This window comes from Ambystoma mexicanum, chromosome 2p, assembly GCF_040938575.1.
Source record: "Ambystoma mexicanum isolate Mex_15411 chromosome 2p, UKY_AmexF1_1, whole genome shotgun sequence".
NCBI lineage: Eukaryota > Metazoa > Chordata > Amphibia > Caudata > Ambystomatidae > Ambystoma > Ambystoma mexicanum.
In genome coordinates, this window is record NC_090923.1 from 101,052,053 (window position 1) to 101,079,279 (window position 27,227).

The 27,227-nt window shown below is 46.0% G+C and overlaps 1 protein-coding gene across 2 annotated transcripts in view; it reads left to right on the forward strand.

Moving 5' to 3' along the window:
• CELSR3 (cadherin EGF LAG seven-pass G-type receptor 3) overlaps positions 1-27,227 on the forward strand; it is a 968,624-nt gene that overhangs the window by 906,668 nt on the left and 34,729 nt on the right. For both annotated transcript variants that reach the window (XM_069643335.1, XM_069643336.1), the window contains one exon: positions 1,375-2,530. In XM_069643335.1, the coding sequence (XP_069499436.1) occupies positions 1,375-2,530 (1,156 nt within the window). The remainder of the gene's footprint in view (positions 1-1,374; positions 2,531-27,227) is intronic.

Consider the following 27,227-nt stretch of genomic DNA (forward strand, 5'->3'; position numbering starts at 1 on the left):
CGCCATGAAAGTGAACAAGTACCATAGATAGAAATAAAAAATACGTTTTAGCTTTAAGAAGAATTCCATATCCATTTTGCAAAGGTAGCGGAGTTACATGTCCTAAAGTGCAATTACATTTAATCTTCTAGTAGACAGGGCAAGCGATCACCACATTGCACGTGTGGCAACAAACACTCAATGCAAAACAATAAAGAGTCTGGGGTTGGGTAGGTATAATAAATGTGCAAACATTACACTTTTAAAAAATCTAGTAGGAGTAGGAAACAACCACAGTACTTTGACACCATTTTAAAAAGTAATTTGGTAAAACTCAGTTTATTGTCAGGAACTGTTTCCAATTACTGCCCTATATTCAGTTGCATGCCAATAGGTTCAGAATGTAAAACAAAACGGCATATTAAATTCAATAGTAAAAAGCAGGGGCTTTTAAAAAGTCATAATTAAAACTCAGTTCGTTGTCAAGAACCGTTGCCAATAACTGCCCTATATTCAGCATCATTATTTTGTTTATTGCAGAAAGAATTTCCATGAAACAGTTAAATCATGCAAATACATTTTTAAAAAACAGGTTTCCAATTATAAACAAAGTATTTACAAGATGCCTGCTGCTCCGGTATAGTCCTTTTTTTTATCTTGAATGCTTGTCTAAGGTGTAAAAATGAAGCCCAAAATTCAGCTTGTCATCTCATGACCTACAGTTGGCGCCAATCTTAGATGTTTGCCCAAGAATATTTGGGCAGGCACATGTATTCAGTACCGACCCTCGGCAACCTACACTGATGTTCAGTGGCCTTCAGAGGCAACGGCAGGTTATCCCTTATGGCGTACAAGCCGTAGTTATTTTAAGCCTGTCTCATATACCAGTAGGAGGTTTCTTAAATCTGCAGATTATATCCCAATGGAGGGAAGTACTTTGTCTAGTATTCCCATCAGCCCTAGCCAGTATAGTCAATTGTAAGGGCTCATGGGGTTCATGCAGTGAAATATCTGGAGGGTTGCAGGTTTCTCACCACTGGACTGTCTGTCTACTTTGCCAAATATCTTAATTCCTATGTTGAGTTAATATAACATTTGTATAACACATATTATTAATAGACACTGTTCTGCCCCAATTACGGTCATAAGAGAGGCTACAAATGCCAACATCTTATGTGTGGTCCCAAAAATGCAACTTCTGTTTCAGGTTTTTTGTTTGTTCGAAAACGCATTGACTGTGTAGAGATGTGTGCTTAATCTGTATCCATTACACTTGCCTTTCGCTGAGTAATACAATGCACTGTGATTTCACTTTCCTGCCAGACAGTTATATGGTTATATTTACCTGCAAAACTATTTGTACTTTCATAATTTTTGTATTGTTCTCTGATGTAGGGATTTTAAAGAATCGTCTTCAGTATCCACCTACACTGCAGGGTTTGTCATCAATGGGCCGAATGAATAATGAATTATCATGGTACAAGACCTCCACGCTTGGCCACAGAGCCGTTCCTGCAGCCTCATATGGCAGAATGTATTCTGGAACCGGCAGCCTGTCTCAACCAGCCAGCCGCTACTCCTCCCGCGAGCAGCTCGACATGATGATGAGAAGACAGATGTCCAAAGATCAGATCAGTCGGAACAACTCCAGAGAACTTCTGGAAACTGTACCCAGCAGGCACGGATCGAGGGAGCATCTGAACGCTATACCAAGCAGGCAGGGCTCAAGGGAGCAGCTCAACAGCATTCTGAGCAGACATGGCTCTAGAGAACATTTAGAAAGTATACCAAGCAGGCATGGCTCTAGAGAAAATCTTGAAATGTCATGTATCATTAATGATCAACGGGACAATATGAGTTCTCTGCCCAGAAGGCACGGTTCTAGAGATAATTTGGATTCTTTAAAGAGCCGCTATGGTTCCAAAGAACAAATAGACAGTGGGCAAGGGAGAGAGGTGACCAGAGACTGGTTAAATTCTTTACCAAGTGGACACGTATCGAAAGATCTAATGGACACTTCACCAAATCGACAGACTTCTAGAGAACAGACAGACCAGCTTTCTAGAAGACAGCCTTCAAGGGACCAGCTAGCATCTGCTAGGCAAAATTCAAGGGAACAGCTGGATTTTTTATCTAGAAGATCAAATTCCAGAGAGCATCTGGACACAGTGCCTAGTTCTCTTCCCTCAAGAGAAAGTTTGGACCAACTGTCGAGGCGACAGCCATCTAGAGAAAATTTAGAACATCTCTCCAGGAGACTCCCCTCTAGAGATAACTTTGAACCTCTTTCTAAACGACAGCCTTCTCGAGAAAATCTGGAAGCAATGTCCAGTCGGCATCCTTCGACTGAGCAACTAGATATCCTTTCATCCATCCTTGCATCCTTCAATTCATCTGTCCTCTCCTCTGTGCAGTCATCTACTACTCCTTCTGCCCCACAGACTACAACAACCCCATCTGCAGTGCAGAACTCCACTCCCTCTGTGCTGTGTCCATCCACTCCCCATTCTGCTACATCACACAGCATCTCAGAGCTGTCCCCAGATTCAGAGTAAGTATTGTTCACTTGATCAGATCTTAACTGACCAATGTGCAGGTTGCATTATGTGTTTAATATCGCTTCAGAGATGTTGATAGCATGCTGAGTTCACGTTTTGTAGGAGAATTAGAAAAACAGGTTACTCTTCATCACAAGTGCACATATAGCATATTCATCTGCTGTGATAATAACATGCTTTTTACACATGTTGGCATTAAGCAGAAAAGGCAAAGAGTTTCAGTGGGAGTGGCTCAGGTGTGCTTAGATCTTAACACTTCTTAAAACTGCATATGAATGAGAAAGGTTTTTCCAAGGTCACATTGATAATTATCGTAGGCCTCTCATGAATGAGGTATTAGTCATTACAGTCGATATGCCTAATAGTACAAACCGTATTACATGTGTTCAACCTGGTAAATGCAACCTACCCAATCCTGTTCAGGTGTTGGATCAGTGGGCTTGGCTACCGTCAACATGTCGGTCGACCTCTGGCATCGGGGTGACACTATTTGAATAATTTAATAATTACATACTGGAATTCAATGTGCAATCCTATTTTAAGAAAGCAGGACACTTAGATCTTTTTAAAGTTACAGTATGGTGTTATAACACACAAACATTTGGTTGTCATTAAAGGTTTTGGCAGTGTAGTAAATATGCTAGTAAAAGTACTGGTACATTCGCTACCGGCACTTTTACTGCACTGCTAAACCACAAGTTTGCCAGTGGGGGTCCCTGATTTACTTCCAGCCAATAGCTGGCAGTAAATCAAGCCCCCACTGGCAAAATAATGCAGGTATTTCTGATGCCGGTAATACCTGCAATCCCCTCCGTGGAAGTCTACTGGACTCTATGGAATGGGGATTTACCGCCTTTCCGCCGCCTGTATATCCCAGGATATCAGGTGGTGGAAAAGGTAGGTAGGTTTGTGGTATCCCGCTGGAATTACCGTTGAGCTACTGGCAACCCTATAATGACCCTGATTGTGTTTTGAAGGTTGCAGTACTTTATATGAGCATTCACTAAAATGATACCATTGTAGACCCAGGGGAGTAATGGAGACCAATGTTTGTCACATGGTGGCTATAGTCGCAGCCTGTTGGTGGAGGCCTATAAGAAGAACATTGTACCAATGATATTATTTGGCACTGAAATATGAGCGGTTCATCAGCAGAAAAAGACCAACTATGCTGAAGGCATATGTTGGAAATCTATAATAAGCCTTCCACAAGGTAGTCTGATATTGGGTGAATGAGCAGACTGTGGTTTGGTTACTATTGATTTTATTGCCAAACAATGCACATTCAATGTTTATATGATTATCATGGCACATAGCTATGGTTCCGTAGATGCATGTATCAAGACTGAGCTGATTGTCTGTTGCATGCAAAATTGGGTGAGATAATCACTCACACCCCCAACACACATGGGTTCTGGGAAAGGTCCAAAGACCAAGGGCACTGGGGCACTTTCGCAAACAGAAAACAGTGCCTACACGACTCTGCCTATAATCAAAGAGAAATGCAATAAAATGTTAAACGCATATAAGAAGGCACACTCATCCGTTTCTAATGCATAATACACAACCCACAAACAGCATGTTCACCTACAAATTGAAATCCTCAAGCTCAAACATATATCTTCACTATAAGCAGTTCACACCTAAACCAAAATGGTACTGCACAAGCTCCCTAACTTACAACACAGGCATGGGTGTAGGGAGGGCTTAAGCAACTAAACCCTGAACCCGTGGATGTCATACTCTGTGCAGAAGTACGAGTCTGACAGAATGGTGGCATGCTTGGTGACAAAGATTTTTATTATAAAAGAAAAGGAAAACATATCTTGCCCAGTTTCTAGGAGGGTTTGACCTGCCTCAGCAAAACACTAAGGACTCTGTCAGGATGTTGTGTGAAGTACAAATGTCCATCTTCCTGTGTCCAAACCTATTTCTGTCCCTTATGCTAAATTAACCCAAAAAAAAAAAGTGTCTTCTTGATCCAGAGGGAGGCTTCTCACTTCTGGATACAGATTTATGTTCCATTCTTGATGAGAAAACACAATGAGTGACTCTTTAAATACAGTTACCAAGAATCAAGGTGGAGTCTCTTCCCCCTGTTCTTCTCTTTAATTCATGAAACATAGTGTTAGGTCTGCATCACTATCCTGCCAGACCTAACTAAACCGTCTTCTCAAGAAACGTATTTCCCAAGTATCAAGGGGGTAGGTTCCTTCCTCTTGTTTTTTCTCCAACTCAAAGATTGTAGCGTAAGGTCTGCTGCACTATACTCAAGAGAGATGTGTGTAGGGGTGCACACTCAGTTGTTTAGTTTTAATTAGAAGTTCTAAAATGATTACTGATATAGATAGGGGGTATTACATGTGTTCCCGGTCTGATCTTGGCTACAAGATCACAATTGAGGTACAGTTTGAAGGAGGTATCTCTAATAATTCGGGGGGCAAGACCTGGGCAAACTAGGGCAAGATAAATTGCCTACAAATTTCAATCAAAATCACAAGTTAAAGAAGTGTGAAATAATTTACTAATGACAAAACGTAAGTGTAAGGGTAAAAATGAATGTAGTTACAATTCAATTTGTGCTGTAACAAGAAATTAACACAACATTTCAAAGAAACAACAAAAAGCTTTTAAGTATCAACATCATTTGCACAACATGTACGGACCAACTGTATGTTGGCTAGTTATATAAGTACTTCCAGGTGCATGAATATATAACATAATCCAATTCACAATTAGAAAGTTCATGTGAGCAGATATCTCAATGGGGAGGAGTTCTTGGCTGAGGAGAGGTGGTATGTCTGCGGGAGGTTGCCTCCTATTTGTTACGACGCATTTCGGCATAGAAATGCCCTTCATCAGGTTAGTGATATCTGTAATTTAGTATTTCACCTGTGAATAAAGGTAATACTGAATGAGTAATACTCTTCATTGTGTGGACATAATATGACCTGTGCCCATGGTTCACTAACCGGAGAGTTTGCTGGGAATCCAGGTAAGTCTTCACTACCGGGGGGACCTTCGCCTTATCTATTGACAAAGGATTGGTAGTGTTTAGAAAGTTTATGATGGTGCATAACATGCGGTCAAACATGGGACCAGTCGCTAGAGAAAAGCGATGGGTCCCACGTTGTGACCGCACTGAGAAACGTTCACGTGTTCCATTGTGAGGAATAAAGTGAGACATACTCACCCTACTTTACAGGGAGTCTACTGTCAAACTGGAAACATTGTGTTTCGCACTTTTGCTATGTGGAGCTCGTGTTCTGTGGGGCAAGCAAGAGTCGTTAGGAGATTGTGTGTGCCAACGATGCCATCGTTCAAAAAATGCCTAGAATTTACTGGTGAATCGCAGCTCATCAGCGGTGCTAACAATGCTTAAAGTTTATATACAAACATTACACACCACGCGGGACTGCATGGAATGGCTGCTGAGAGATATTTTGTACAGATCTCTGGTACTTCGATGGAAGCGGCCATGGCTCTGAGTTACGCAAATACATATGTCCTACTTGGAAGAGACACATGTTGTGCACAATGAAAAATGGAAGAAACATCTTAAATGTTTCTTAAGATATATTCATGACCTATTTGTTAAATGGAATGGGGCAATGGAAGAACTGGCAGAATTTTGTATATTCATGGACTCATTATCTCCAAGAATAAAATTTACTAACAAATCCAGCAAGACGTCAATTGAATTCTTGGGCGTACTCATCTACCCCAAATCAGGCAAACTTCAAAACACCATATACACGAAACCGACAGACAGGAATAGTCTGTTGTATTCTACGAATTTTCATCCCAGAAGGACCATTGAGTCAATGTATTAGATACAGACGTATCATTTCGGAAGATCAAGATTAATCCATAAAAGCTGAACTACTTACTAAGAAATTCCTCAAACAAGGTTATAATCTTGAGTAGGTGCAAGCTTGTGCCGCAAAAGTCAAGAACATAACAAGATCAGAAGCTCTCAAACCAAAGGAACATACCACCAACAGCGATCTAGTCTACGTCACTACATACTCACAACAAAGTGGACAAATCAAAAAAATCATCAGAAAGAATTGGAAAACTTTATAACTTGATCCCATCCTAGCCAGACTGTACCCCAAACCACCACTATTTGCCCACAGCAAAAGCAAATCCTTACAGGACTATCTCATCAAAACCGACCTTGCGTCTAAAAAAGTGAAAAAACAAGACTTCAAAGGCACCCTACCATGCACTAATTGCAATAATTGTCACAGTGTAATCAAAGGCAACTTTATTACCCATCCCAATAAAGGTTGCAACATTGCTTTACACCACACCTCCACATGTGATACTGCAAATGTAATTTATAGCATTGAATGCCCTTGCCGACTATATTATGTTGGCATGACCACCAGGAAAGCCAAAGATCCAACATCAGACAAGCATCTGAGAGATCTCCAGTTGCTCAGCACTTTAATCAGTCAAGACACACGATTGCACAAATACAATTAATTATCTTGGAACATGTTTGCCTACCTAGAAGGGTGGAAATTTAAACAGACTCACAGACTCATGCAACAAAGGGAGATCCAATGGATCGATACGGATTGACTCAATGTTCCCACGTGGAATGAATTTAGATTGGGATCTAAGTTGCTTTTTGTAATTACACAGCTGATTTCCCCTCACGGTATTTCACTGTAACTTGTTAAAACCCAGATATTACAAGCTTTTGTCTATCCCACTGTAACGTGTTAAAAACTAAAAAATCAACCTATCTGTCATAAGCTTTGGATTGCCCACAAAATCTCCAAGCTATTCATCCGCTACACTACATCTTAGCTAAAAATCAGTTGTGAATAACATCTAGTGACAGTGTCTTTTTCCATCACTTAAATTACCCCAGTCTACTTGCAAGATGGATTAAGTCCACTTACACAACCCGTTCACAGGTCTACACCTACCTACAAGATGGCGCAATGCTGCCATCTTCCATTCAGCCCTAGGGACTATTTCTACTCAAAGCGCAAGAGCTCCCATTGCCTAGCAACTGGACGCGCTGCTGCAACAGGCAATTTAAGCATCGTTAACACCGCAGATGAGCGGCAGTTCACCAGTAAATTCCAGGTATTTTTTTCGAACAATGGCACACACAATGTCCTAACGACTCTCATTTGCCCCACAGGATACAAGCTCCAGATAGCGAAAATGCGAAACACAAATTATCCAGTCTGACAGTAGAGTCCTTATAATAGAGGGTGAATATATTGCACTTTATTCCTCACAATGAAACACGTGAACGTTTCTCAGTGCTGTCAAAACGTGGGACCCAGTTCTTTTCTCTAGCGACTGGTCCCATGTTTGACCGCATGTTATGCACCATCATAAACTTTCTAAACACTACCAATCCTTTGTCAGTAGATAAGGCAAAGGTCCCCCGCGGTAGTGAAGACTTACCTGAATTCACAGAAAACTCAGGTTAGTGAACCACAAGCACAGGTCATATGTGTCATTTTATATACGTGAATAGCCTTTTATACACACAATGAAGAGTATTACTCATGCAGTATTACCTTTATTCGCAGGAGAAATACTAAATTACAGATATGACTTACCTGATGAAGGGCATATCTATGCCCAAAATGCGTCGTAGCAAATAGGAACCAACACCCCGAGACATACCACCTTACCTCAGCCAAGAACTCCATTGAGATATCTGCTCACATGAACTTTCTAATCGTGAATTGGATTATGTTATATATTCATGTACCTGGAAGTACTTATATATCTGGCCAACATACAGTTGGTTTGAACATGTTGTGCAAATTATCCTGATATTGAAAAGCTTTTTGTTTCTTTGAAATGTTGTGTTAATTTCTTGTTACAGCGCAAATTGAATTATAACTATATTCATTTGTACCCTTGCACTTACTTTTCTGTCATTAGTAAATTATTTCACACTTCTTTAACTTGTGAATTTGATTGAAATTTGTAGACAATTCATCTTGCCCTAGTGTGCCCAGGTCTTGTCCCCCGTATTATTCGAGGGACCTCCTTCAAACTGTACCTGGTGCACTATCCTTCCATACTTCACTATATATCTTGGTGTTCCAAAAATGTCTCTTTCTTGGAGTGGATCCTCGACCCCTTTGTTCAGCTTCTTGCACCTCTCTTTCTCTCAGCCCAGGTTCCCCTGGGTTGTCTCAGGGTCTCTCCGACTAGTCCTATATCTTTTTTCTCTATTGTGTAGATCCCTGACCATTTAGCATCCCTCAGGCTTCCCCCAACTTGCTCTGGGCGCCAGCCCCTTGTCTGTGGATTCCTTTGATCCTTTATGGGTCCTCGACCTGTGTTTATTGCCTTTGTGGAGGTCACCCGACCTCATATGGTTCCCAGACCCTGCTGTGCTGTGTTTGTGGGTTCTCTCCTCTTCCTTCATTCAATGTCCAACTGAACAGACCTGGTGCACTCTGGTCCCATGGAGGGTTTCCCTCCCCCTGAGATCCGCCCGCTAAGTACTACCCCAGGGTACTAGAGGCCTCACCTCCCTGCCCTCATTCGAAAGGGCTTCACCCATGGAAGCAGTGACAATACCGAGATCCGTCACACCTGAAAGATACACTCCAGGACTCACAGCTCAGCTCCAACTGAAAGAATCATACATACATGACACTCATCACCATTCAACTAAAACGCAAGGAGGATCAGTGAGACAACAAAACATCAAACTAAATATAACATTTACACTTGCAACCAGACATAACACATTTCCCTCTCTTTCAGCAACAACCACACAGAGCACACATCCAACTTTCCTCAGACATACAATGGGGAAGAAAGACCCTACAAACAGACAAGCTTAGACAGTATGCCCAGGGCAGGAAATAGCATAACTATACCCCCGTCAGCGCTTGGTGGCCAAACTGACACAACCCAGAACAAGGCAACCTAACCTACTCCAAAAGGCTTGCTAGGCACAAGCTCCGTTTAGGCTTGTGTGACGGAAAAATGTTGAAGAACAGAAACATCTTTGATTGAAAAGCCAGACAGGTAGCATTATTAACCCTACATCACTGGCATAGAAACCACACTAACATCCGTGCTAAACCTGCAATGTGTAGTCTGGAGCAACTTGTGCTAACAATCTCAGTAACGGTACTGAAGCTTGTGTGGCGCTCATAGACCATTTCAGGGGTCCACAGGTGAAACCTTGGTGAGCACTGGAAGCCCTGCAAAGCTCGTTTTAGGTTTCAGGCTGCGCAATGATCTGTGTCCATTGGGTCATACTGCCCAGTGTCAATGACACGCATTCTCCTTAGCTCCAACGCTGATGGTCACCTTCAGATTTTACCGCATCTAGTGTTGGGAGTCCTTGTGCTTCGCTCTATGAGAAACTTAGGATTTTTGTTTTGCTGTTTTTTAAGATATTTTCCATCTCTTCTACGTTAAGCGCCACACAGTTTTACGTCGAAGATCTTCCACCCACCGTCAGATCTTCAACCCATGGCGCCAACAGGCCCAGGCCTGGGCCTACACCTCGACTATGACTGATGCCACAAAGAAAAACCTCTTCAGGGCCTGTGAAAGCTGAGGCCTGAAAAACATCTTTGTCGAGGACCGGCCCCTCAAGTGCCTTTATTGTCTTCATCCCGGCCACGACACGAACGGATGCTCAATCTGCCTATCCTTTGATTGAAGACTAAGAAGGATTGCCACCGGAGGTTAGTGGCATGGATCGAGTAAGGGAAGGCCTCTGATGCTACCTCTTCGCGCAGTCATGCCTCTTCCAGGGCCTGCATGTCCACTGGGCATACTCAATCTGTTAAGAAGAGGTCAAAGTCCTTTGAGGATGCTTCCACTGCGCAGATCCAAGAGAAGGCAAAATCCCGCGCTCCATCGGCATCCTCGTCAACGGTCTCCCTGGCTGCAGGACCAAGTTCTGGGAAGCATCAGTCTCCATCGGCGACGCCGTCGACGGTTAGCCTACTGGCTGGTGGGTACCACCATCCACAAGGAAATCACTGACACCGTCATAACACAAGTCGTTGAATCGAAGATCTTCTAAAAACCCGTCACCGGCTCCACCATCATCGACATGAGACCCTTCAATGACAACTTCGTCCACCAGGACTGATGCCCTGTCTCTTCGACAAGCACCCCGAATCAGAAAGGGGAACATGGGCCCATGCCTCATTAGGGGTTAAATACCTGTGAGCCTTACCGCCATTTAGCCCTCCAGGGGGCTCAAGCCCGGCTCCGGCTGCACCTGCTTCTTCACAAAAGGACATGCCCCTGGACATCCTAATCACCAATCATAAGTTGGTGATGAAAATTCAGCAGCGGCTGCCCACTGCTCCAGCCAAGAGTACTCCAATTTTTTTTTATTTTTTTTTTTTATTTTACTTGTTGTAATTTACAAAAAAATTTTACAAGAAAAGAAAAAGAGAATATGGTACGATTCTCTACTCCAATTGTCTTATCACTTCGTCTGTCTGGTAGCATCAGTGGTTTCAGGTAACCCATAGACAGATCTTTTTTTTCTTTTTCAGGTCACCTCCCCCGAATGATTCCACCTTGTGTTTTTAGAGTTTCAAATTCATGAAGAACTGGGAGACCGCTATTACGTAACTGGTGTTGTCTCCCTCAATTAAGCGGTTCCACCAGTCCTCCTCGTTGCACGTTCTTGACTCCTTGAATAAGTGGCCCAAGTGTGCCATTCTCAGCCTTATTAAAGCGCTACACACTAAGAGTAGGTGACGCAGCGTCTCTGGTTGCGTCTTGTTTTTACAGAATCGGCAACTGTTGTCGGATGTTAATTTCCTGATCGCTTTGATCTCATTTGTAGGCAGGAGATTCATTCGCACTCTTAGGAAGGTTTCACGTACAGTTTTACTTGGGAATTTCTTTAAGTATTTCGGTAGGTCATTTAAGCCTCTCGTTATTGGTGGCAAGTGGCTTATCAGTTTACTTCTTTGGTCCAAGGATGTTGTCTGTATCCAGTCGTAACTGGAGTACTCCAATGCCACCTCAGCATCAGCCAACACAACCTTATAAGGAACCCGTTACCCCTAGGCCAGTGCTAGGGACCCTGCCCACAGCGGCAGAGGCGCCAGTTCACACGGATACTGGCACAGCCACCAACACCACCAGAACACACGCAGATGAGTATGACGACTATGTTGCCGCGGATGGGGACCGCCGGATGTCGTCAGCCCTCCTGCTCAACCACCCAGGATGCTTACAGGGGTCGCTCCCAGGCCAATGGCATTGGCAACCAGTGTCATTGTTCCCCCGCATCCAGGACACAGAAGCCCAAGCACGCCTGAACCGGCCCAGTACCTGTGCACTCTCTTTCACACCCAGTGTTAGGCTGACTATCAAACTTTGTCAATCAGTGGCAAAAGATCTCCACAGACAAACGGGTGATGGATGTTCTTCTAAACACTACCAATCCTTTGTCAGTAGATACGGCAAAGTTCCCCCCCGGTAGTGAAGACTTACCTGAATTCACAGAAAACTCAGGTTAGTGAACCACGAGCACAGGTCATATGTGTCATTTTATATACGTGAAGAGCCTTTTATACACACAATGAAGAGTATTACTCATGCAGTATTACCTTTATTCGCAAGAGAAATACTAAATTACAGATATGACTTACCTGATGAAGGGCATATCTATGCCCAAAATGCATCGTAGCAAATAGGAACCAACACCCCGAGACATACCACCTTACCTCAGCCAAGAACTCCATTGAGATATCTGCTCACATGAACTTTCTAATCGTGAATTGGATTATGTTATATATTCATGTACCTGGAAGTACTTATATATCTGGCCAACATACAGTTGGTTTGAACATGTTGTGCAAATTATCCTGATATTGAAAAGCTTTTTGTTTCTTTGAAATGTTGTGTTAATTTCTTGTTACAGCACAAATTGAATTATAACTATATTCATTTCTACCCTTGCACTTACTTTTCTGTCATTAGTAAATTATTTCACACTTCTTTAACTTGTGAATTTGATTGAAATTTGTAGACAATTCATCTTGCCCTAGTGTGCCCAGGTCTTGTCCCCCGTATTATTCGAGGGACCTCCTTCAAACTGTACCTGGTGCACTATCCTTCCATACTTCACTATATATCTTGGTGTTCCAAAAATGTCTCTTTCTTGGAGTGGATCCTCGACCCCTTTGTTCAGCTTCTTGCACCTCTCTTCCTCTCAGCCCAGGTTCCCCTGGGTTGTCTCAGGGTCTCTCCGACTAGTCCTATATCTTTTTTCTCTATTGTGTAGATCCCTGACCCCTTTAGCATCTCTCAGGCTTCCCCCAACTTGCTCTGGGCGCCAGCCCCTTGTCTGTGGATTCCTTTGATCCTTTATGGGTCCTTGACCTGTGTTTATTGCCTTTGTGGAGGTCACCCGACCCCATATGGTTCCCAGACCCTGCTGTGCTGTGTTTGTGGGTTCTCTCCTCTTCCTTCATTCAATGTCCAACTGAGCAGACCTGGTGCACTCTGGTCCCATGGAGGGTTTCCCTCCCCCTGAGATCCGCCCGCTGAGTACTACCCCTAGGGTACTAGAGGCCTCACCTCCCTGCCCTCATTCGAAAGGGCTTCACCCATGGAAGCAGTGACAATACCGAGATCCGTCACACCTGAAAGATACACTCCAGGACTCACAGCTCAGCTCCAACTGAAAGAATCATACATACATGACACTCATCACCATTCAACTAAAACGCAAGGAGGATCAGTGAGACAACAAAACATCAAACTAAATATAACATTTACACTTGCAACCAGACATAACACATTTCCCTCTCTTTCAGCAACAACCACACAGAGCACACATCCAACTTTCCTCAGACATACAATGGGGAAGAAAGACCCTACGAACAGAAAAGCTTAGACAGTATGCCCAGGGCAGGAAATAGCATAACTATACCCCCGTCAGCGCTTGGTGGCCAAACTGACACAACCCAGAACAAGGCAACCTAACCTACCCCAAAAGGCTTGCTAGGCACAAGCTTCGTTTAGGCTTGTGTGACGGAAAAATGTTGAAGAACAGAAACATCTTTGATTGAAAAGCCAGACAGGTAGCATTATTAACCCTACATCACTGGCATAGAAACCACACTAACATCCGTGCTAAACCTGCAATGTGTAGTCTGGAGCAACTTGTGCTAACAATCTCAGTAACGGTACTGAAGCTTGTGTGGCGCTCATAGACCATTTCAGGAGTCCACAGGTGAAACCTTGGTGAGCACTGGAAGCCCTGCAAAGCTCGTTTTAGGTTTCAGGCTGCGCAATGATCTGTGTCCATTGGGTCATACTGCCCAGTGTCAATGACACGCATTCTCCTTAGCTCCAACGCTGATGGTCACCTTCAGATTTTACCGCATCTAGTGTTGGGAGTCCTTGTGCTTCGCTCTATGAGAAACTTAGGATTTTTGCTGTTTTTTAAGATATTTTCCATCTCTTCTACGTTAAGCGCCACACAGTTTTACGTCGAAGATCTTCCATCCACCGTCAGATCTTCAACCCATGGCGCCAACAGGCCCAGGCCTGGGCCTACACCTTAACTATGGCTGATGCCACAAAGAAAAACCTCTTCAGGGCCTGTGAAAGCTGAGGCCTGAAAAACATCTTCGTCGAGGACCGGCCCCTCAAGTGCCTTTAATGTCTTCATCCCGGCCACGACACGTACAGATGCTCAATCTGCCTATCCTTTGATTGAAGACTAAGAAGGATTGTCACCGGAGGTTAGTGGCATGGATCGAGTAAGGGAAGGCCTCTGATGCTACCTCTTCGCGCAGTCATGCCTCTTCCAGGGCCTGCATGTCCACTGGGCATACTCAATCTGTTAAGAAGAGGCCGAAGTCCTTTGAGGATGCTTCCACTGCGAAGATCGAAGAGAAGGCAAAATCCTGCCCTCCATCGGCATCCCCGTCAACGGTCTCCCTGGCTGCAGGACCAAGTTCTGGGAAGCATCAGTCTCCATCGGCGACGCCGTCGACGGTTAGCCTACCGGATGGTGGGTACCACCATCCACAAGGAAATCGCTGACACCGTCATAACACAAGTCGTTGAATCGAAGATTTTCTAAAAACCCGTCACCGGCTCCACCATCATCGACATGAGACCCTTCAATGACAACTTCGTCCACCAGGACTGACGCCCTGTCTCTTCGACAAGCACCCCAAATCAGAAAGGGGAACATGGGCCCATGCCTCATTAGGGGTTAAATACCTGTGAGCCTTACCAGCCATTTAGCCCTCCAAGGGGCTCAAGCCCGGCTCCGGCTGCACCTGCTTCTTCACAAAAGGACATGCCCCTGGACATCCTAATCACCAATCATAAGTTGGTGATGAAAATTCAGCAGCGGCTGCCCACTGCTCCAGCCAAGAGTACTCCAATGCCACCTCAGCATCATCCAACACAACCTTATAAGGAACCCGTTACCCCTCAGCCAGTGCTAGGGACCCTGCCCACAGCGGCAGAGGCGCCAGTTCACACGGATACTGGCACAGCCACCAACACCAACAGAACACACGCAGATGAGTATGACGACTACGTTGCCGCGGATGGGGAACCGCCGGATGTCGTCAGCCCTCCTGCTCAACCACCCAGGATGCTTACAGGGGTCGCTCCCAGGCCAATGGCATTGGCAACCAGTGTCATTGTTCCCCCCCATCCAGGACGCAGAAGCCCAAGCACGCCTGAACCGGCCCAGTACCTGTGCACCCTCTTTCACACCCAGTGTTAGGCTGACTATCAAACTTTGTCAATCAGTGGCAAAAGATCTCCACAGACAAACGGGTGATGGATGTTCTTCATCAGGGGCACGCTTAAGAATTTCAAGACCAGTGCACCCGCATTCCTCCTAGCATGCGACAAGAACTACACATCGACCAGCTGCTGCAGGAGGTTCAGGCCATGCTACACACAAAGGGGCAAAGGAACCAGTTCCTAAACTCCTCCGGGGCTACGGAGTGTTCTCCAGATACTGCCTGGTAAGGAAAAAGTCAGGAGAGTGGCAGCTAATCCTACACTTATGACGCCTCGACAAGTTCCAGGATCGTCACTTTGCAGCACATGCTTGACCAGCTGGAGGAGGGTGATTTCCTGGCAAATCTCAAACTGGAGGACGCATACTAACACATCCTCATTCATCGCAAACACTGAATGTTCCTGCATTTTGTCTTCCAGGTGCGGCATTACCAATTCAAGACCCTTCTCTCCGGCCTAAATTTGGCATCAAGGGTGTTCACCAAATGCCTGGCCCCAGTAACGACACTTCGATGGGATTGTGTCCTCCGACGTATTCCTTATCTTAGATATCTCCTTCCAGCTCTGCTGGCCTCGGAAATTTTTTCTCTAGAGGGCGCTGTGCGTCGACGTCCTCCGAGTCGATGTCCCTCGACAGCCGCCGTATCGACGTCGACGTCATCCTGCCTATAAAGGACGCGCGCAGCGTCCGTTGCTCAGTTCTGTTTTTCAACGCTTACTCAGTGTCTCGGAATACCGTTGCTCAGTTTTGTCAGGTTAATCCTATTTACCTCGAGTTATTTGATCCGTACTCGATGGCTTCTTCGTCGGAACCGACAACTCCTCGATCCGGCTTCAAAAAATGCCGAGATTGTGGGAAAAAGATGTCGCTGACTGACCCTCACAGAGTTTGTCTGTGGTGTTTGGGAGCTGAACACCATTGTTCGGAGTGCGAGGACTGTATGTCCATGACAGCTAAGGCCCTGAAGAAGCGTAGGGGGAAGCTGGAGAAAGGTAAGACTTTTAAAGCTTCTTCTTCCTCGACGAAGTCGAGACATTCATCTCCTCGTCACCATTCGCGCTCCAGGTCTCGGAGTGGGTCCCATCACTCTTCGAGATCGAAGCACTCGAAGAGGAGACGTCGAAGATCCCCTTCTCCGTCTTCCTCTTCCTCTGTTTCTCCAAAGAGAATCCCTTGCCCCATGAAACATAGTTCCCGGGCTGAATGGGAGGAATTCCGCAAAAATATGATGAGCGTCTTCGAGAAAGCGGCCTCGACCCCCTCGAAGACTGCCGAGAGCGATGCTCTGGTAGAAAGACCCGAAGGTCAAAAACGCCATGAGTCGCAGTACCCGGCGAAGGAAACCTCTCGAGCGCGTCTCGAACTCTCGAGTAGGTCTATGACCTCCAAACCTTCCTCGAAGGTTCCGTCGACGAAGGTTCCGTCAACGCCGAGGTCGGTGTCTTCGATGCCGTTGTCGAAGGGACCTTCGACACACGGGTCTGTCGACTCGACGCAAGCTTCAACACCAGCGTCGACGCCAAGAAAAGTCACGGTTACGACACACCCAGTAACTATCCCCAGGTCCTCGATGACGATGGCTTCGAGATTGTCGAGCAGAATCCCAATTCTGTCGAGGTCATCGAGGCCTTCGCCTTTGTTTTCGACAAGTTCGGCACCCTCTGCCTTGGAAATGGGGTTTACACCCTTTATGAGTTCAGAACAATTGAGAACTATGTCCTCAATTATGGAAGAGGGTGAATTATCTGAACAGGAAGACACATTTGAGTTGCAGGGACCTGTAAACCCAATTAGAGAGGAATTTTCCTCTGAAGAACGCAGGTTAAAGGATCTTCATGATTCCTTACATGAGGCAAGTGGGTTAGACACTTCCCCTGAGGTGGAGTTTGCTAGGCCAGACCCGGGGGAGCATGCTGAAACCCCCTATAGAGCCTTAATGGCCAGGATCACAGAGTTTATGGGGTGGTCTGCACCTTCACAATCTTTCCAACAAGATGACCTCACGGATATTCTTGACAAAGGCCCACAGGAGGATCCTGTGGTGCCTTTTCATAAAGCTCTTCAGAGGAAGATTATGTCGAACTGGGAAACCCCAGATGTCGTCCCGGCAGTAAATAAAAAACTGTCTACAAAATACAGGGTATCTTCTACAGACCCAGAGTTTTTGTCAAAACACCCATCCCCAAAAAGTCTGGTGGTACAGGCAGCATCTTCTACCGATGTCAAGACGGCTTATCCTACCGTTCCACAGGACAGGGACGATAAAAAATATGATGCTATGGCAAAGAAAGTTTTTTCGAATGTAGCATGGCGTTAAAATCTGTTAATGCTACTTGCACCCTTGCTAGATTCAGCCATACACTTTGGGAGTGTGCTTCTACAGCGGCTGACTGCATCCCGGAGGGAGAAGAAAGGGAGGCGTTCCTGAATACCATACAGGACGGTAAAGACGCTATGTGCGAATCCCTCCAGACGGGCATTGATTCGGCTGACAGTATCAGCAGAGCAATGGCGGCAAGTACAACAACCAGGAGATTCGCTTGGTTGAGAAAGTCTGGTTATGCCCCAGATGTGCAAGCCAGGCTCTTGAACATGATATTCGATGGCACTTCTTTGTTCGGGAAAAAGGCGGATGACAGTTTAGAGAAACTGCAAACTTCAAAAGCAGCAGCAAAATCCCTAGGCGCTGCAATCCGTCAGACACCTTTTCGTCCCACAGGAACCTCTGCGAGGGGCAAGTCCTTTCCCTTCTACTCCGCATTCGGAAGAGGTAGAGGACGACCGGCTCAAAGGGGACAAAGAAGAACTACCCGAGGTGGACGGGGTAGATATTCAAAAGCCGCAGCAACAGCAGGTGCCTCTTTACCATCGGCATCTGCATCAGCCGCCCCAAAACCACTCTGAGGACTTCCCTCACAGGACACCTGTAGGAGGCAGGTTGACTCAACATCTGGCGGAATGGCAGGCTATCACGTCAGATGCTTGGGCATTGGAAACAGTTGCCCAAGGTTACTGCCTGCCTTTCCTACGCATACCTCAGAGTCATCCACCGGGGATCAGCTCTCAGAAAGCTCCAGATCCACTCCTCTTGCAGGAAATTTTGGACCTGCTAGAGAAAGGTGCCATAGAACCGGTACCTGTAGCGGAGAGGAACAAGGGCTGGTACTCCCCTTACTTTCTCATTCCAAAGAAAGACAGAGGACTGAGACCCATCTTGGACTTGCGAGAATTGAACAAATTCCTCAGGAAAGACAAATTCAAGATGGTCACTCTTTCTCAGATCCTCCAGGCCCTTCAGTTCCAGGACTGGTTGGTATCTCTGGACCTTCAGGACGCTTATTTCCATGTGCCTATCCATCTCAAACACAGGAAATACCTGAGGTTTGCAATTGGCAACTCTCATTATCAATTTCGAGTGCTGCCATTTGGGCTGACCTCCGCCCCGAGGGTCTTCACCAAGTTAATGTCGGTAGTGGCGGCAAGTCTAAGGTGGGAAGGGATTCATGTCTACCCCTACCTGGACGATTGGTTGATCAGGGCTGTATCTTCAGAACAAGCTCAGATCCAGCTAAATCACGTGTGCCACTCCCTTCACAAACTGGGCTTCTCCCTCAATTTAAAGAAGTCACAAATGATACCATCGCAGAGACTCCAGTTCATAGGAGCGATCCTGGACACTTCCCTGGGAAAAGCCACGCCACCAGAGGTGAGGGCTCAAGATATTCTACAGATGGTTACCAAGTTCCAAGATGCCCAACGTCTCCCAGCCTTCGACTTTTTGAGGTTGCTAGGCCTCATGGCATCCTGCATTTTCCTAGTGCCAGAGGCTCGCCTGAGAATGAGATCCCTCCAGTGGGCACTGAGGACTCAGTGGTCACAATTCTCAGGGAGAATGACAGATCTTCTTCAGGTTCCCGACAGGGTGGCTCGAGACCTTCAGTGGTGGGCCTGTCAGGAGAACATTCTGAAAGGAGAACAATTTTGGCAACCCTGGCCAGAGGTGGGGAGCCCACGCCAACGACTTGACCATCAGCGGTCGTTGGTCTCCATCTGAGTCCAGACTACATATCAACCTGTTAGAGCTGAGAGCCATCAGACTTGCGCTGAAGGCGTTCCTGTCACCTGTACAAGGGAAAAATGCCCTGATAATGAATCTCTCTATCGGCAGTTCACCTAGCCGGAGAGAAGAACTTGACAGCGGATGCTCTGAGCAGGCAGAGCACAGTCTCCCACGAGTGGGAGCTAGCTCACGAAGTCCTTCAAGAGATCTTCGCCCTTTGGGGAACCCCTCAGGTGGATCTGTTCGCCACCAGCCTCAACAGGAAATGCGATCTGTTCTGCTCAAGGGAATTTCCCCCGAGAGGAGCTCTGGGAGAAGCATTCATAGTGGACTGGGAGTTTCTGCTTCTGTACGCGTTCCCACCAGTCCCTGTCATTCCTCAAATGATCAGGAGGTTGAGAAGATTCCGGAGAACCATGATCCTAATTGCCCCGGATTGGGCCAGGAGAACGTGGTACCCGGACCTTCTAGACTTGTCCATCTGCCCTCCAATTCGACTTCCACTCAGAGAGAACCTACTCTCACAGAAGGGAGGTCAGGTTCTCCATCCAGACATCAAAACCCTCAACCTTCACGCTTGGCTTCTGAAAGGCTGAGGTACAAGGATTGGGACCTCCCTGATGATGTTAAGGAGGTGTTGCTTTCGGCAAGGAGGCCAGCAACAAAGTCTTTATACCGCTGCCGTTGGAACAGATTTTGCAGCTGGTGTAGAGAACAGAATATCGACCCCTTTTCATGTGGTACACCAATGGTTTTGTCCTTCCTACTATATTTGGCGAATTCAGGCCTTCAAGTTGGCACCATTAAGGGCTATCTCGCAGCGCTATCCATCTTTAAGCGCACTGCGGAAGAACCATCCTATTTCAAGTTACCCTTGCTAATACAGTTTCTAAAGGGGTTAACCAATGTTTATCCCCCAAGACCATTCCAAGTTCCCCTATGGGATTTAAACCTAGTCCTAACTTTCCTGATGGACACACCTTTCGAACCACTCCACTCTTGTTCGTTAAGATTTCTTACCCTTAAAACTGTTTTATTAATAGCACTTACATCTGCTAGAAGGGTGAGCGAATTACAAGCTCTTTCTTGTAAACCCCCTCACACAATCTTTCACAAAGACAAAGTTGTCCTGCAAGTGAAGCCTAATTTCCTCCCAAAGGTGGTTTCTGAATTCCATATCACTCAGAAGATTACCCTACCATCTTTCTATCCTCCTCCTCATCTGGGGAAAGAGGAAGAGAGGTTACACAGGCTAGACCCTAGAAGGGCTTTAAGTTTTTACATCAGTAGACTAGCCAGGATAAGACAGGCAGACCAGCTGTTTGTAGGTTACACAGGTCACAAGCTGGGGTTACCAATAACTAAGCAGACCATTTCCAGATGGATCATTCTAGCCATTCTGGAATGTTATAAACTGGCAGGGAAAGAGCCCCCTCAAAACCTTAGGGCTTATTCGACCAGAGGTATTGCAGCTTCATCGGCCCTCAAAAGAGGTGTGCCGGTTAAAGACATCTGTGCGGCCGCTACATGGTCGTCTATCCATACCTTTACACGTTTTTACAACTTGGATTCCTCCTCCAGTCAAGAGACTAGGTTTGGAAGGGCTGTACTGCACTCTATTCATCAATAGGAGACAGCGTGAAGTCAGTACTCCCTCCTCCAATGATAGAATACTGCTATGTGAGCCTATCTAAGATAAGGAATACGTCGGAGGACACAATCCCTTCGAAGAACAAGTTACTTCTTACCTTGTAACGTTCTTTCGACGGGATGTTCCTCCGACGTATTCCTTATCGACCCTCCCATCCATCCCCGCAGTTCTACTTCCCTTGTTGTTGCAGCTTACACTCCTTCAGGGTGATTAGTCTAGTCCAGAAAGAATTATTGTGGGCTACAGAACTGAGCAACGGACGATGCGGGCAGCCTTTATAGGCAGGATGACGTCGATATGGCGGTTGTCGAGGGACATCGACTCGGAGGACGTCGACGCGCAGCGCCCTCTAGAGAAAAATGTTCCGAGGCCAGCAGAGCTGGAAGGAGATATCTAAGATAAGGAATACGTCGGAGGAACATCCCGTCGAAAGAACGTTACAAGGTAAGAAGTAACTTGTTCATCTCTGTGGCAAGGGAATCCATCTCTATCCTTACCTGGATGACTGGCTCATCTGGTCCCGCTCCCACATATTAGCAACCCAGCACACAGCAGAGACCATCCAACTTCTGACTTTGCTAGGATTCTCAATCAACAATCCGAATTCCTGCATAGTGCCATCTCAGAACGGGCTGTTCCAGGCTTCTTCTGGCAAGAAAATCAGTATTTGGTCTTTGAGTCTGTGAAGGACTGTTTAAGGAATAGCAGGGTAATACTGGATGCTTTTGGCCGCTTGCACAATTATTTTTAGACTAAAGAAGCTACTGACGGTTTTGTTAATACTTTACTGGGTGAGTTGCAATATCGGAAAACACAGAAGGAACAAGTTACTTATCTGTAACTCTTGTTCTCCAGCATGGGTCTTTCATGGATTCACACGCTCATGAATATTCCCAGTCATCAGGCCGGGAATCTATGGTAACGAGAAAGCAGTGTAGCTTTAAACTTAAACGGCTTGTCTCCTTTATAGCCTATCAGTGTCCTTTGGGTCATAGTGCACCCAGCAAATGACACTCGTCCTCCTAAGCTCCACCCCTGGTAGCCATCTTCATATATGGTATCGCACGTAAAGTGGCAGTATGAATCAAGAAACGCCAGAAGGGAAAGAGGAAGTGTTTGCATGTGAATCCATGCAAGACATAGGCTGTAGAACAAGAGTTACAGGTAAGTAACTTGTTCCTTCTCCAGCAAAGGGTCTAGCATGGATTCACATGCTCATGAATACGATTACAGAGCAGTACATATGCACAGCCACGGGAGCTAAATGTTGTACACAACAAGACACTTGTACTGGGCTTAGTGCTGAAGGTTTCAAAACAATACAGCTGTGGATTTTGGTCATTGGAGTTTTTCACAATACCCAGGGATGTCAAATCTCCAGCATGCCAGGGGTAGTGAAAGTGACATCATACGACTTTGGACCCAAATGACATTGCAGAAAGTGAAATTGCGTGTTCTTTGCACCTAATACTATCACAGCGAGTGACATCACAGATATCAAAAAAATGTTGTCAGACTAAGATTAATAGCATCAATGACATTTGTGATGTCATCTTTGATGTCCTGGGTGTTAGTCTTAGCAGTGCACGGCGGTGGCACGAGTTATGGTTGCTTAGCTTACCATAACTGGCACATTTCTGAAGTTTTTTGGTTTTACTTGTCACCATAACGTCGCTTTAACAGAGTTTTTTCATTGAATTTCATAGGTTTTTATTAGTGCACCTGAACCATAACGTCCCTTTAACAACGTTTTTTGAGTATCAAGGTCCATATGAAACCCAAAAAATGAATTGCTTATAACATTTGACTCGAGTGACACATTTGGCTGAAATTCTGCAAACAAGATTGTCATGTGACCCACCCTCTTTCCGCAGACTGGACATTTTGGGAAAGATCTGTTAAAACAAAAAGTTAAACGCTTTATCTGCCTAGTCCTCCTTCATTTTACTAGAGATTTCTTTTTTGCTCTATTGTGCAGCCAAAACCACTGGACAGAAATGTATGTATGTGTGTATGTATGAGATACATTACTCAAATCGTATTTTTGATGCTTGCATCTGCTTAGATTCACATGCTGTGCATAGGCCGACATCTAGTGAAAGCTGCAGAGTATTACAGTTTGTTTTTTCGAAACTCGAAAATGGGCGTCGACACAGGGTGTGCCAGTAATACTATCCCTAGTGTGACGTCCACTGTACCCATGATCCCTCGCGCGTGTAGGACCCTCAGATTGTATTTTTTCTGACATGAGGTAGCAAGAGGCGTAGCATGAGTACAGAATATCCAAGCAGATAAATAGAAAGATAAGACTACACACATCCATGTGCCTTCTCTCATAGGGGAGGAAGGGCGGGCGCATGTGAATCTAAGCAGATACAAGCATCAGAAATACGATTACGGTGAGTAATGTATCCCTTCTGAGGCTTGTGGAATCTGCTTAGATCACATGCTGTGCATAGATTAGCGAGCAGTGCTAGAAGAAGGAGGTGGGATGTGAGAAGGGTCATGAGCAAATAAATGTCTTAGAACCGCTTTTCCCACTTGAGTATCTATCTTGGAATGAGTGTCAATGCTGTAGTGCTGAGTAAAAGTGTGAATAGAGCTCCATGTAGCTGCTTTGCAAATGGTGTCAAGGGGTACATTTGCAATGAAAGCCAGAGTGGCCCCAATGCCTCTTGTAGAGTGGGCTCTTGGCGTAAAAGGCAGAGTCTTTTCAGAAAGGGAGTAACATAGCTGGATACAATTGACTATCCACTTGGAGATGGCACCTTTAGAGACGCGATCTCCTACTCTGCCTGTAGCTACGGAGACAAACAGTTGGTCTGTTTTCCTTAGCGGCCCGGTCTTGTCTACATAGTAGAGGACCGCTCTTCGCACATCTAGAGTGTGTAGTTTCACCTCAGCAGAGCTTTTGGGTTCTTGGAAGAAGGCCTGAAGCTCAATGGACTGGTTAATGTGGAATTTAGAAATGAACTTAGGTGAGAACCTAGGGTGTGTTCGTAGAACCAGTCTATCCTTATGAACAGTAAAGAAAGGATCCTGCACTGACAGAGCCTGAATTTCACTGACTCTTCTTATGGATGTAATGGCTACTAAGAAGGCAGTTTTATAGCTCAGGTGTTTGAGACTGGCTTTATGCATGGGTTCAAAGGGTGGGCCCATGAGCTTAGCAAGCACCACATTAAGGTCCCATCCAGGTGGTGGGTTTGAAATTGGAGGGTGGAGTCTCTTTACCCCTTCCATGAAGGCTTTAACCACTGGTACCTTCCACCACAAAACTTTGTTGTGCGAGGTGGTGTAGGCTGACAGCGCTGCCAGGTGTACCTTGAGTGAGTTAAATACCAACCCTGCATCCAGCAGGTGGAGCATGTATGTGACAATATTGGAAGGAGTGCAATCAACCGGGTTGATTTGCTTATTCTTGCACCAGATAATGAATCTTTTCCATTTATCAAAGTAACAGTGCCTCGTGTTAGGTTTCGTAGATTCCTTTAGGATGTCCATACATCTGTGTGGTAAGTTGAGATGTCCAAACTCTATGACTTCAGGAGCCATGCTGCCAGGTTCATTGAGCTCGGTTGAGGATGCACTGTTTGACCTTGGTGCTGGGACAGTAGGTTGTACGAGCACGGGAGTCTGATGGGGTCGCACACCGCTAGTCTGTGTAGGTGTGGGAACCACGGTTGCCTCTCCCACATGGGAGCAACTAGGATGAGCGTCATCGATTCCCTGTGCATCTTGTTGACCACCTTCCTCATGAGAGGGGTTGGTGGAAAAGCGTAGGTAAACATTCCTGACCAGTTCATCGGCAGGGCGTTCCCCTTGGAATCTGGCTGAGGGAACCTGGATGCAAATCCTGGGCATTGCTTGTTTTCGTTTGTGGCGAATAGGTCTGTAGTGGGGAAACCCCACTGTGAGAAGATGTCTTCTACGTGTTCTTCCGGGAGGGGATCTCTGCTCAAAGCATCCGCTAGCGAATTGAGATCCCCTGGAACATGTCGAGATGACAGGTAAATGTTCCGTCTGAGTGCCCTTATCCAAATTTTCTGGGCAAGCTTGGACAGATTTGGCGAACGAGTCCCTCCCTGTTTGTTTAGGTAAAACATTGCTGTTGTGCTGTCCGTCAGGATCTGCACTGACAGGTTCAACAGGTGGGGCTCGAACGCTTGAAGCGCTCTGAAAACTGCCAGAAGCTCTAGCAGATTGATATGATTCTTGGCTACTGTGTGAGACCAGAGACCCTGAGCTATGTGGTGAAGGAGGTGTGCTCCCCACCCTGACAGGGATGAGTCTGTTGTGACTACAGCCTGTACTTTTGGATCATAAAAGGGTTTCCCCTTTGACACGTTCTCTCTTGTCCACCAGTGAAGACTTTGTACAAGTTTTGGCGAATCGACCATTAGATCGTGCCACTGACCACTTGCCTGAGACCACTGTTTTGCCAACCATTCTTGCATGGGTCGCAAGTGCAGGCGCGCGTGGAGGACTAGGTAAATACATGATGCCATCATGCCTAGCAAACGCATCGCTTTGCGCACCCTTATTTGACGACCAGGCTGGTATAGAGGAATTTGCAGTAGTAGATTCCGAATTCTTTCCTCTGATGGAAAGGCCAACCCCTCTTGAGTGTTTAAGACAGCTCCCAGGAACTGTTTGGAGGTGCTTGGCACAAGACTTGATTTTTTCTCGTTTATGGAGAAACCCAATTCGAAGAGGAGGTTGATCGTTTTTTGAATGTTTGACTTGGAAATTACTGGGGTCTCCCCCGTGATGAGCCAGTAGTCCAGGTAAGGGTACACCGGGATTGCCTCCCTGCGCAGGTGTGCCGCTGCCACTGCCAGTACCTTGGTGAATACCTTTGGAGCCGAGGCTATACCGAAGGGCAGCACCTTGAACTGGTAGTGTTGACTGTCCACCTTGAAGCGCAAGAATCTTCTGTGCGCTGGGAACATGGAAATATGAAAATAGGCATCTTTCATATCCAATGTTGCCATGTAATCCCCCTTTTTTAGGAGGGGGATTACCTCTTGGAGAATAGTCATGCAAAACATTTGGGGCTTGACATACTTGTTTGCAGGGCGTAAGTCTAATACTGGGCGCATTGTCAAATCTTTCTTTGGCACTAGGAAGTAAGTTGAATAAATACCTTTGTTTACCTGGTTGCCCGGGACGAGTTCTATCGCGTCCTTTGCTAGAAGATTGACGATCTCCTCGAGGAGGATCTTTTGGTGGTCCAAGGAATGTATCTTTTGACGTGGAGGGTGGTTTCGGGGACGCTCGAGCAGTTCTATGCAGTATCCTGCGGACACTGTGGACAGCACCCATCTGTCTGATGTGATCCCTTCCCAAGCTTGGGTGAAGTTGGAAATATGTCCCCCTACTGGGGATGCGTGAGAAGGGACCGTGAGCGCAGCGTCACTGTTTTTGCGGGAGGCGTGCCGTCTCTGCTGGGGCTGCCTCTACCTCTACCACAGCCCCTTTTGTTTCCTCTGCCATAACTTTGGGTAGTCTGCTGGTTGTTACCCCATGATCTACCCTGCCCCTGTGTATAATTGGAGCCCCTTTGTGAATTTTGGCCACGTGGGTGACAAAAATTACCATTGCCTCTTTGATTAGGGGGCTTGTTGGTCAACTGTCCCAGGGATGTCTATGGCAGTTTTTAATGCGTCCTCAACCGCCTTGCCAAATAGGAGATTCGGTTCCACCGGCATGTCAATTAGGGATGCTTGTGTCTCGGGTTTAAACCCTGACTGTCTTAACCAAGCATGCCTCTTAATGACCGTGCTTTCTGCTATGAGCCTGCCCGCGTTATCTGCGGCATCAAAGGTTGCTTTAAGGATGCAGCCGGACACGGCTTTCCCCTCCGATGCAACCTGGGCCAACTGACCCTTTAGTGGTCCCGGTGCGGAGTCAATGAGGGCAGCTACCTGCTCCCACTGGTGGCAATTGTAACTTGCCAGCAGAGTGGTGGTGTTGGTGATCCTTGTTTGGTAAGCGGAAGTGGAGGCTACCTTCCTTCCCAACCCATAAATTCTCTTGCTCTCCTTGTCTGGGGGGGCCTCAGATGATGATAGAGGTGTCCCTGCCCTCTTTCTGGTGTTACTAACTACCAAGGAGTCGGGCTTCATTTGACCCCTTATGTAAAGTGGGTCTGACTGGGCGGCCCTGAAGAGTTTCTCGATTCTGGGGTTTATGGCCCTGGTGAGGTTA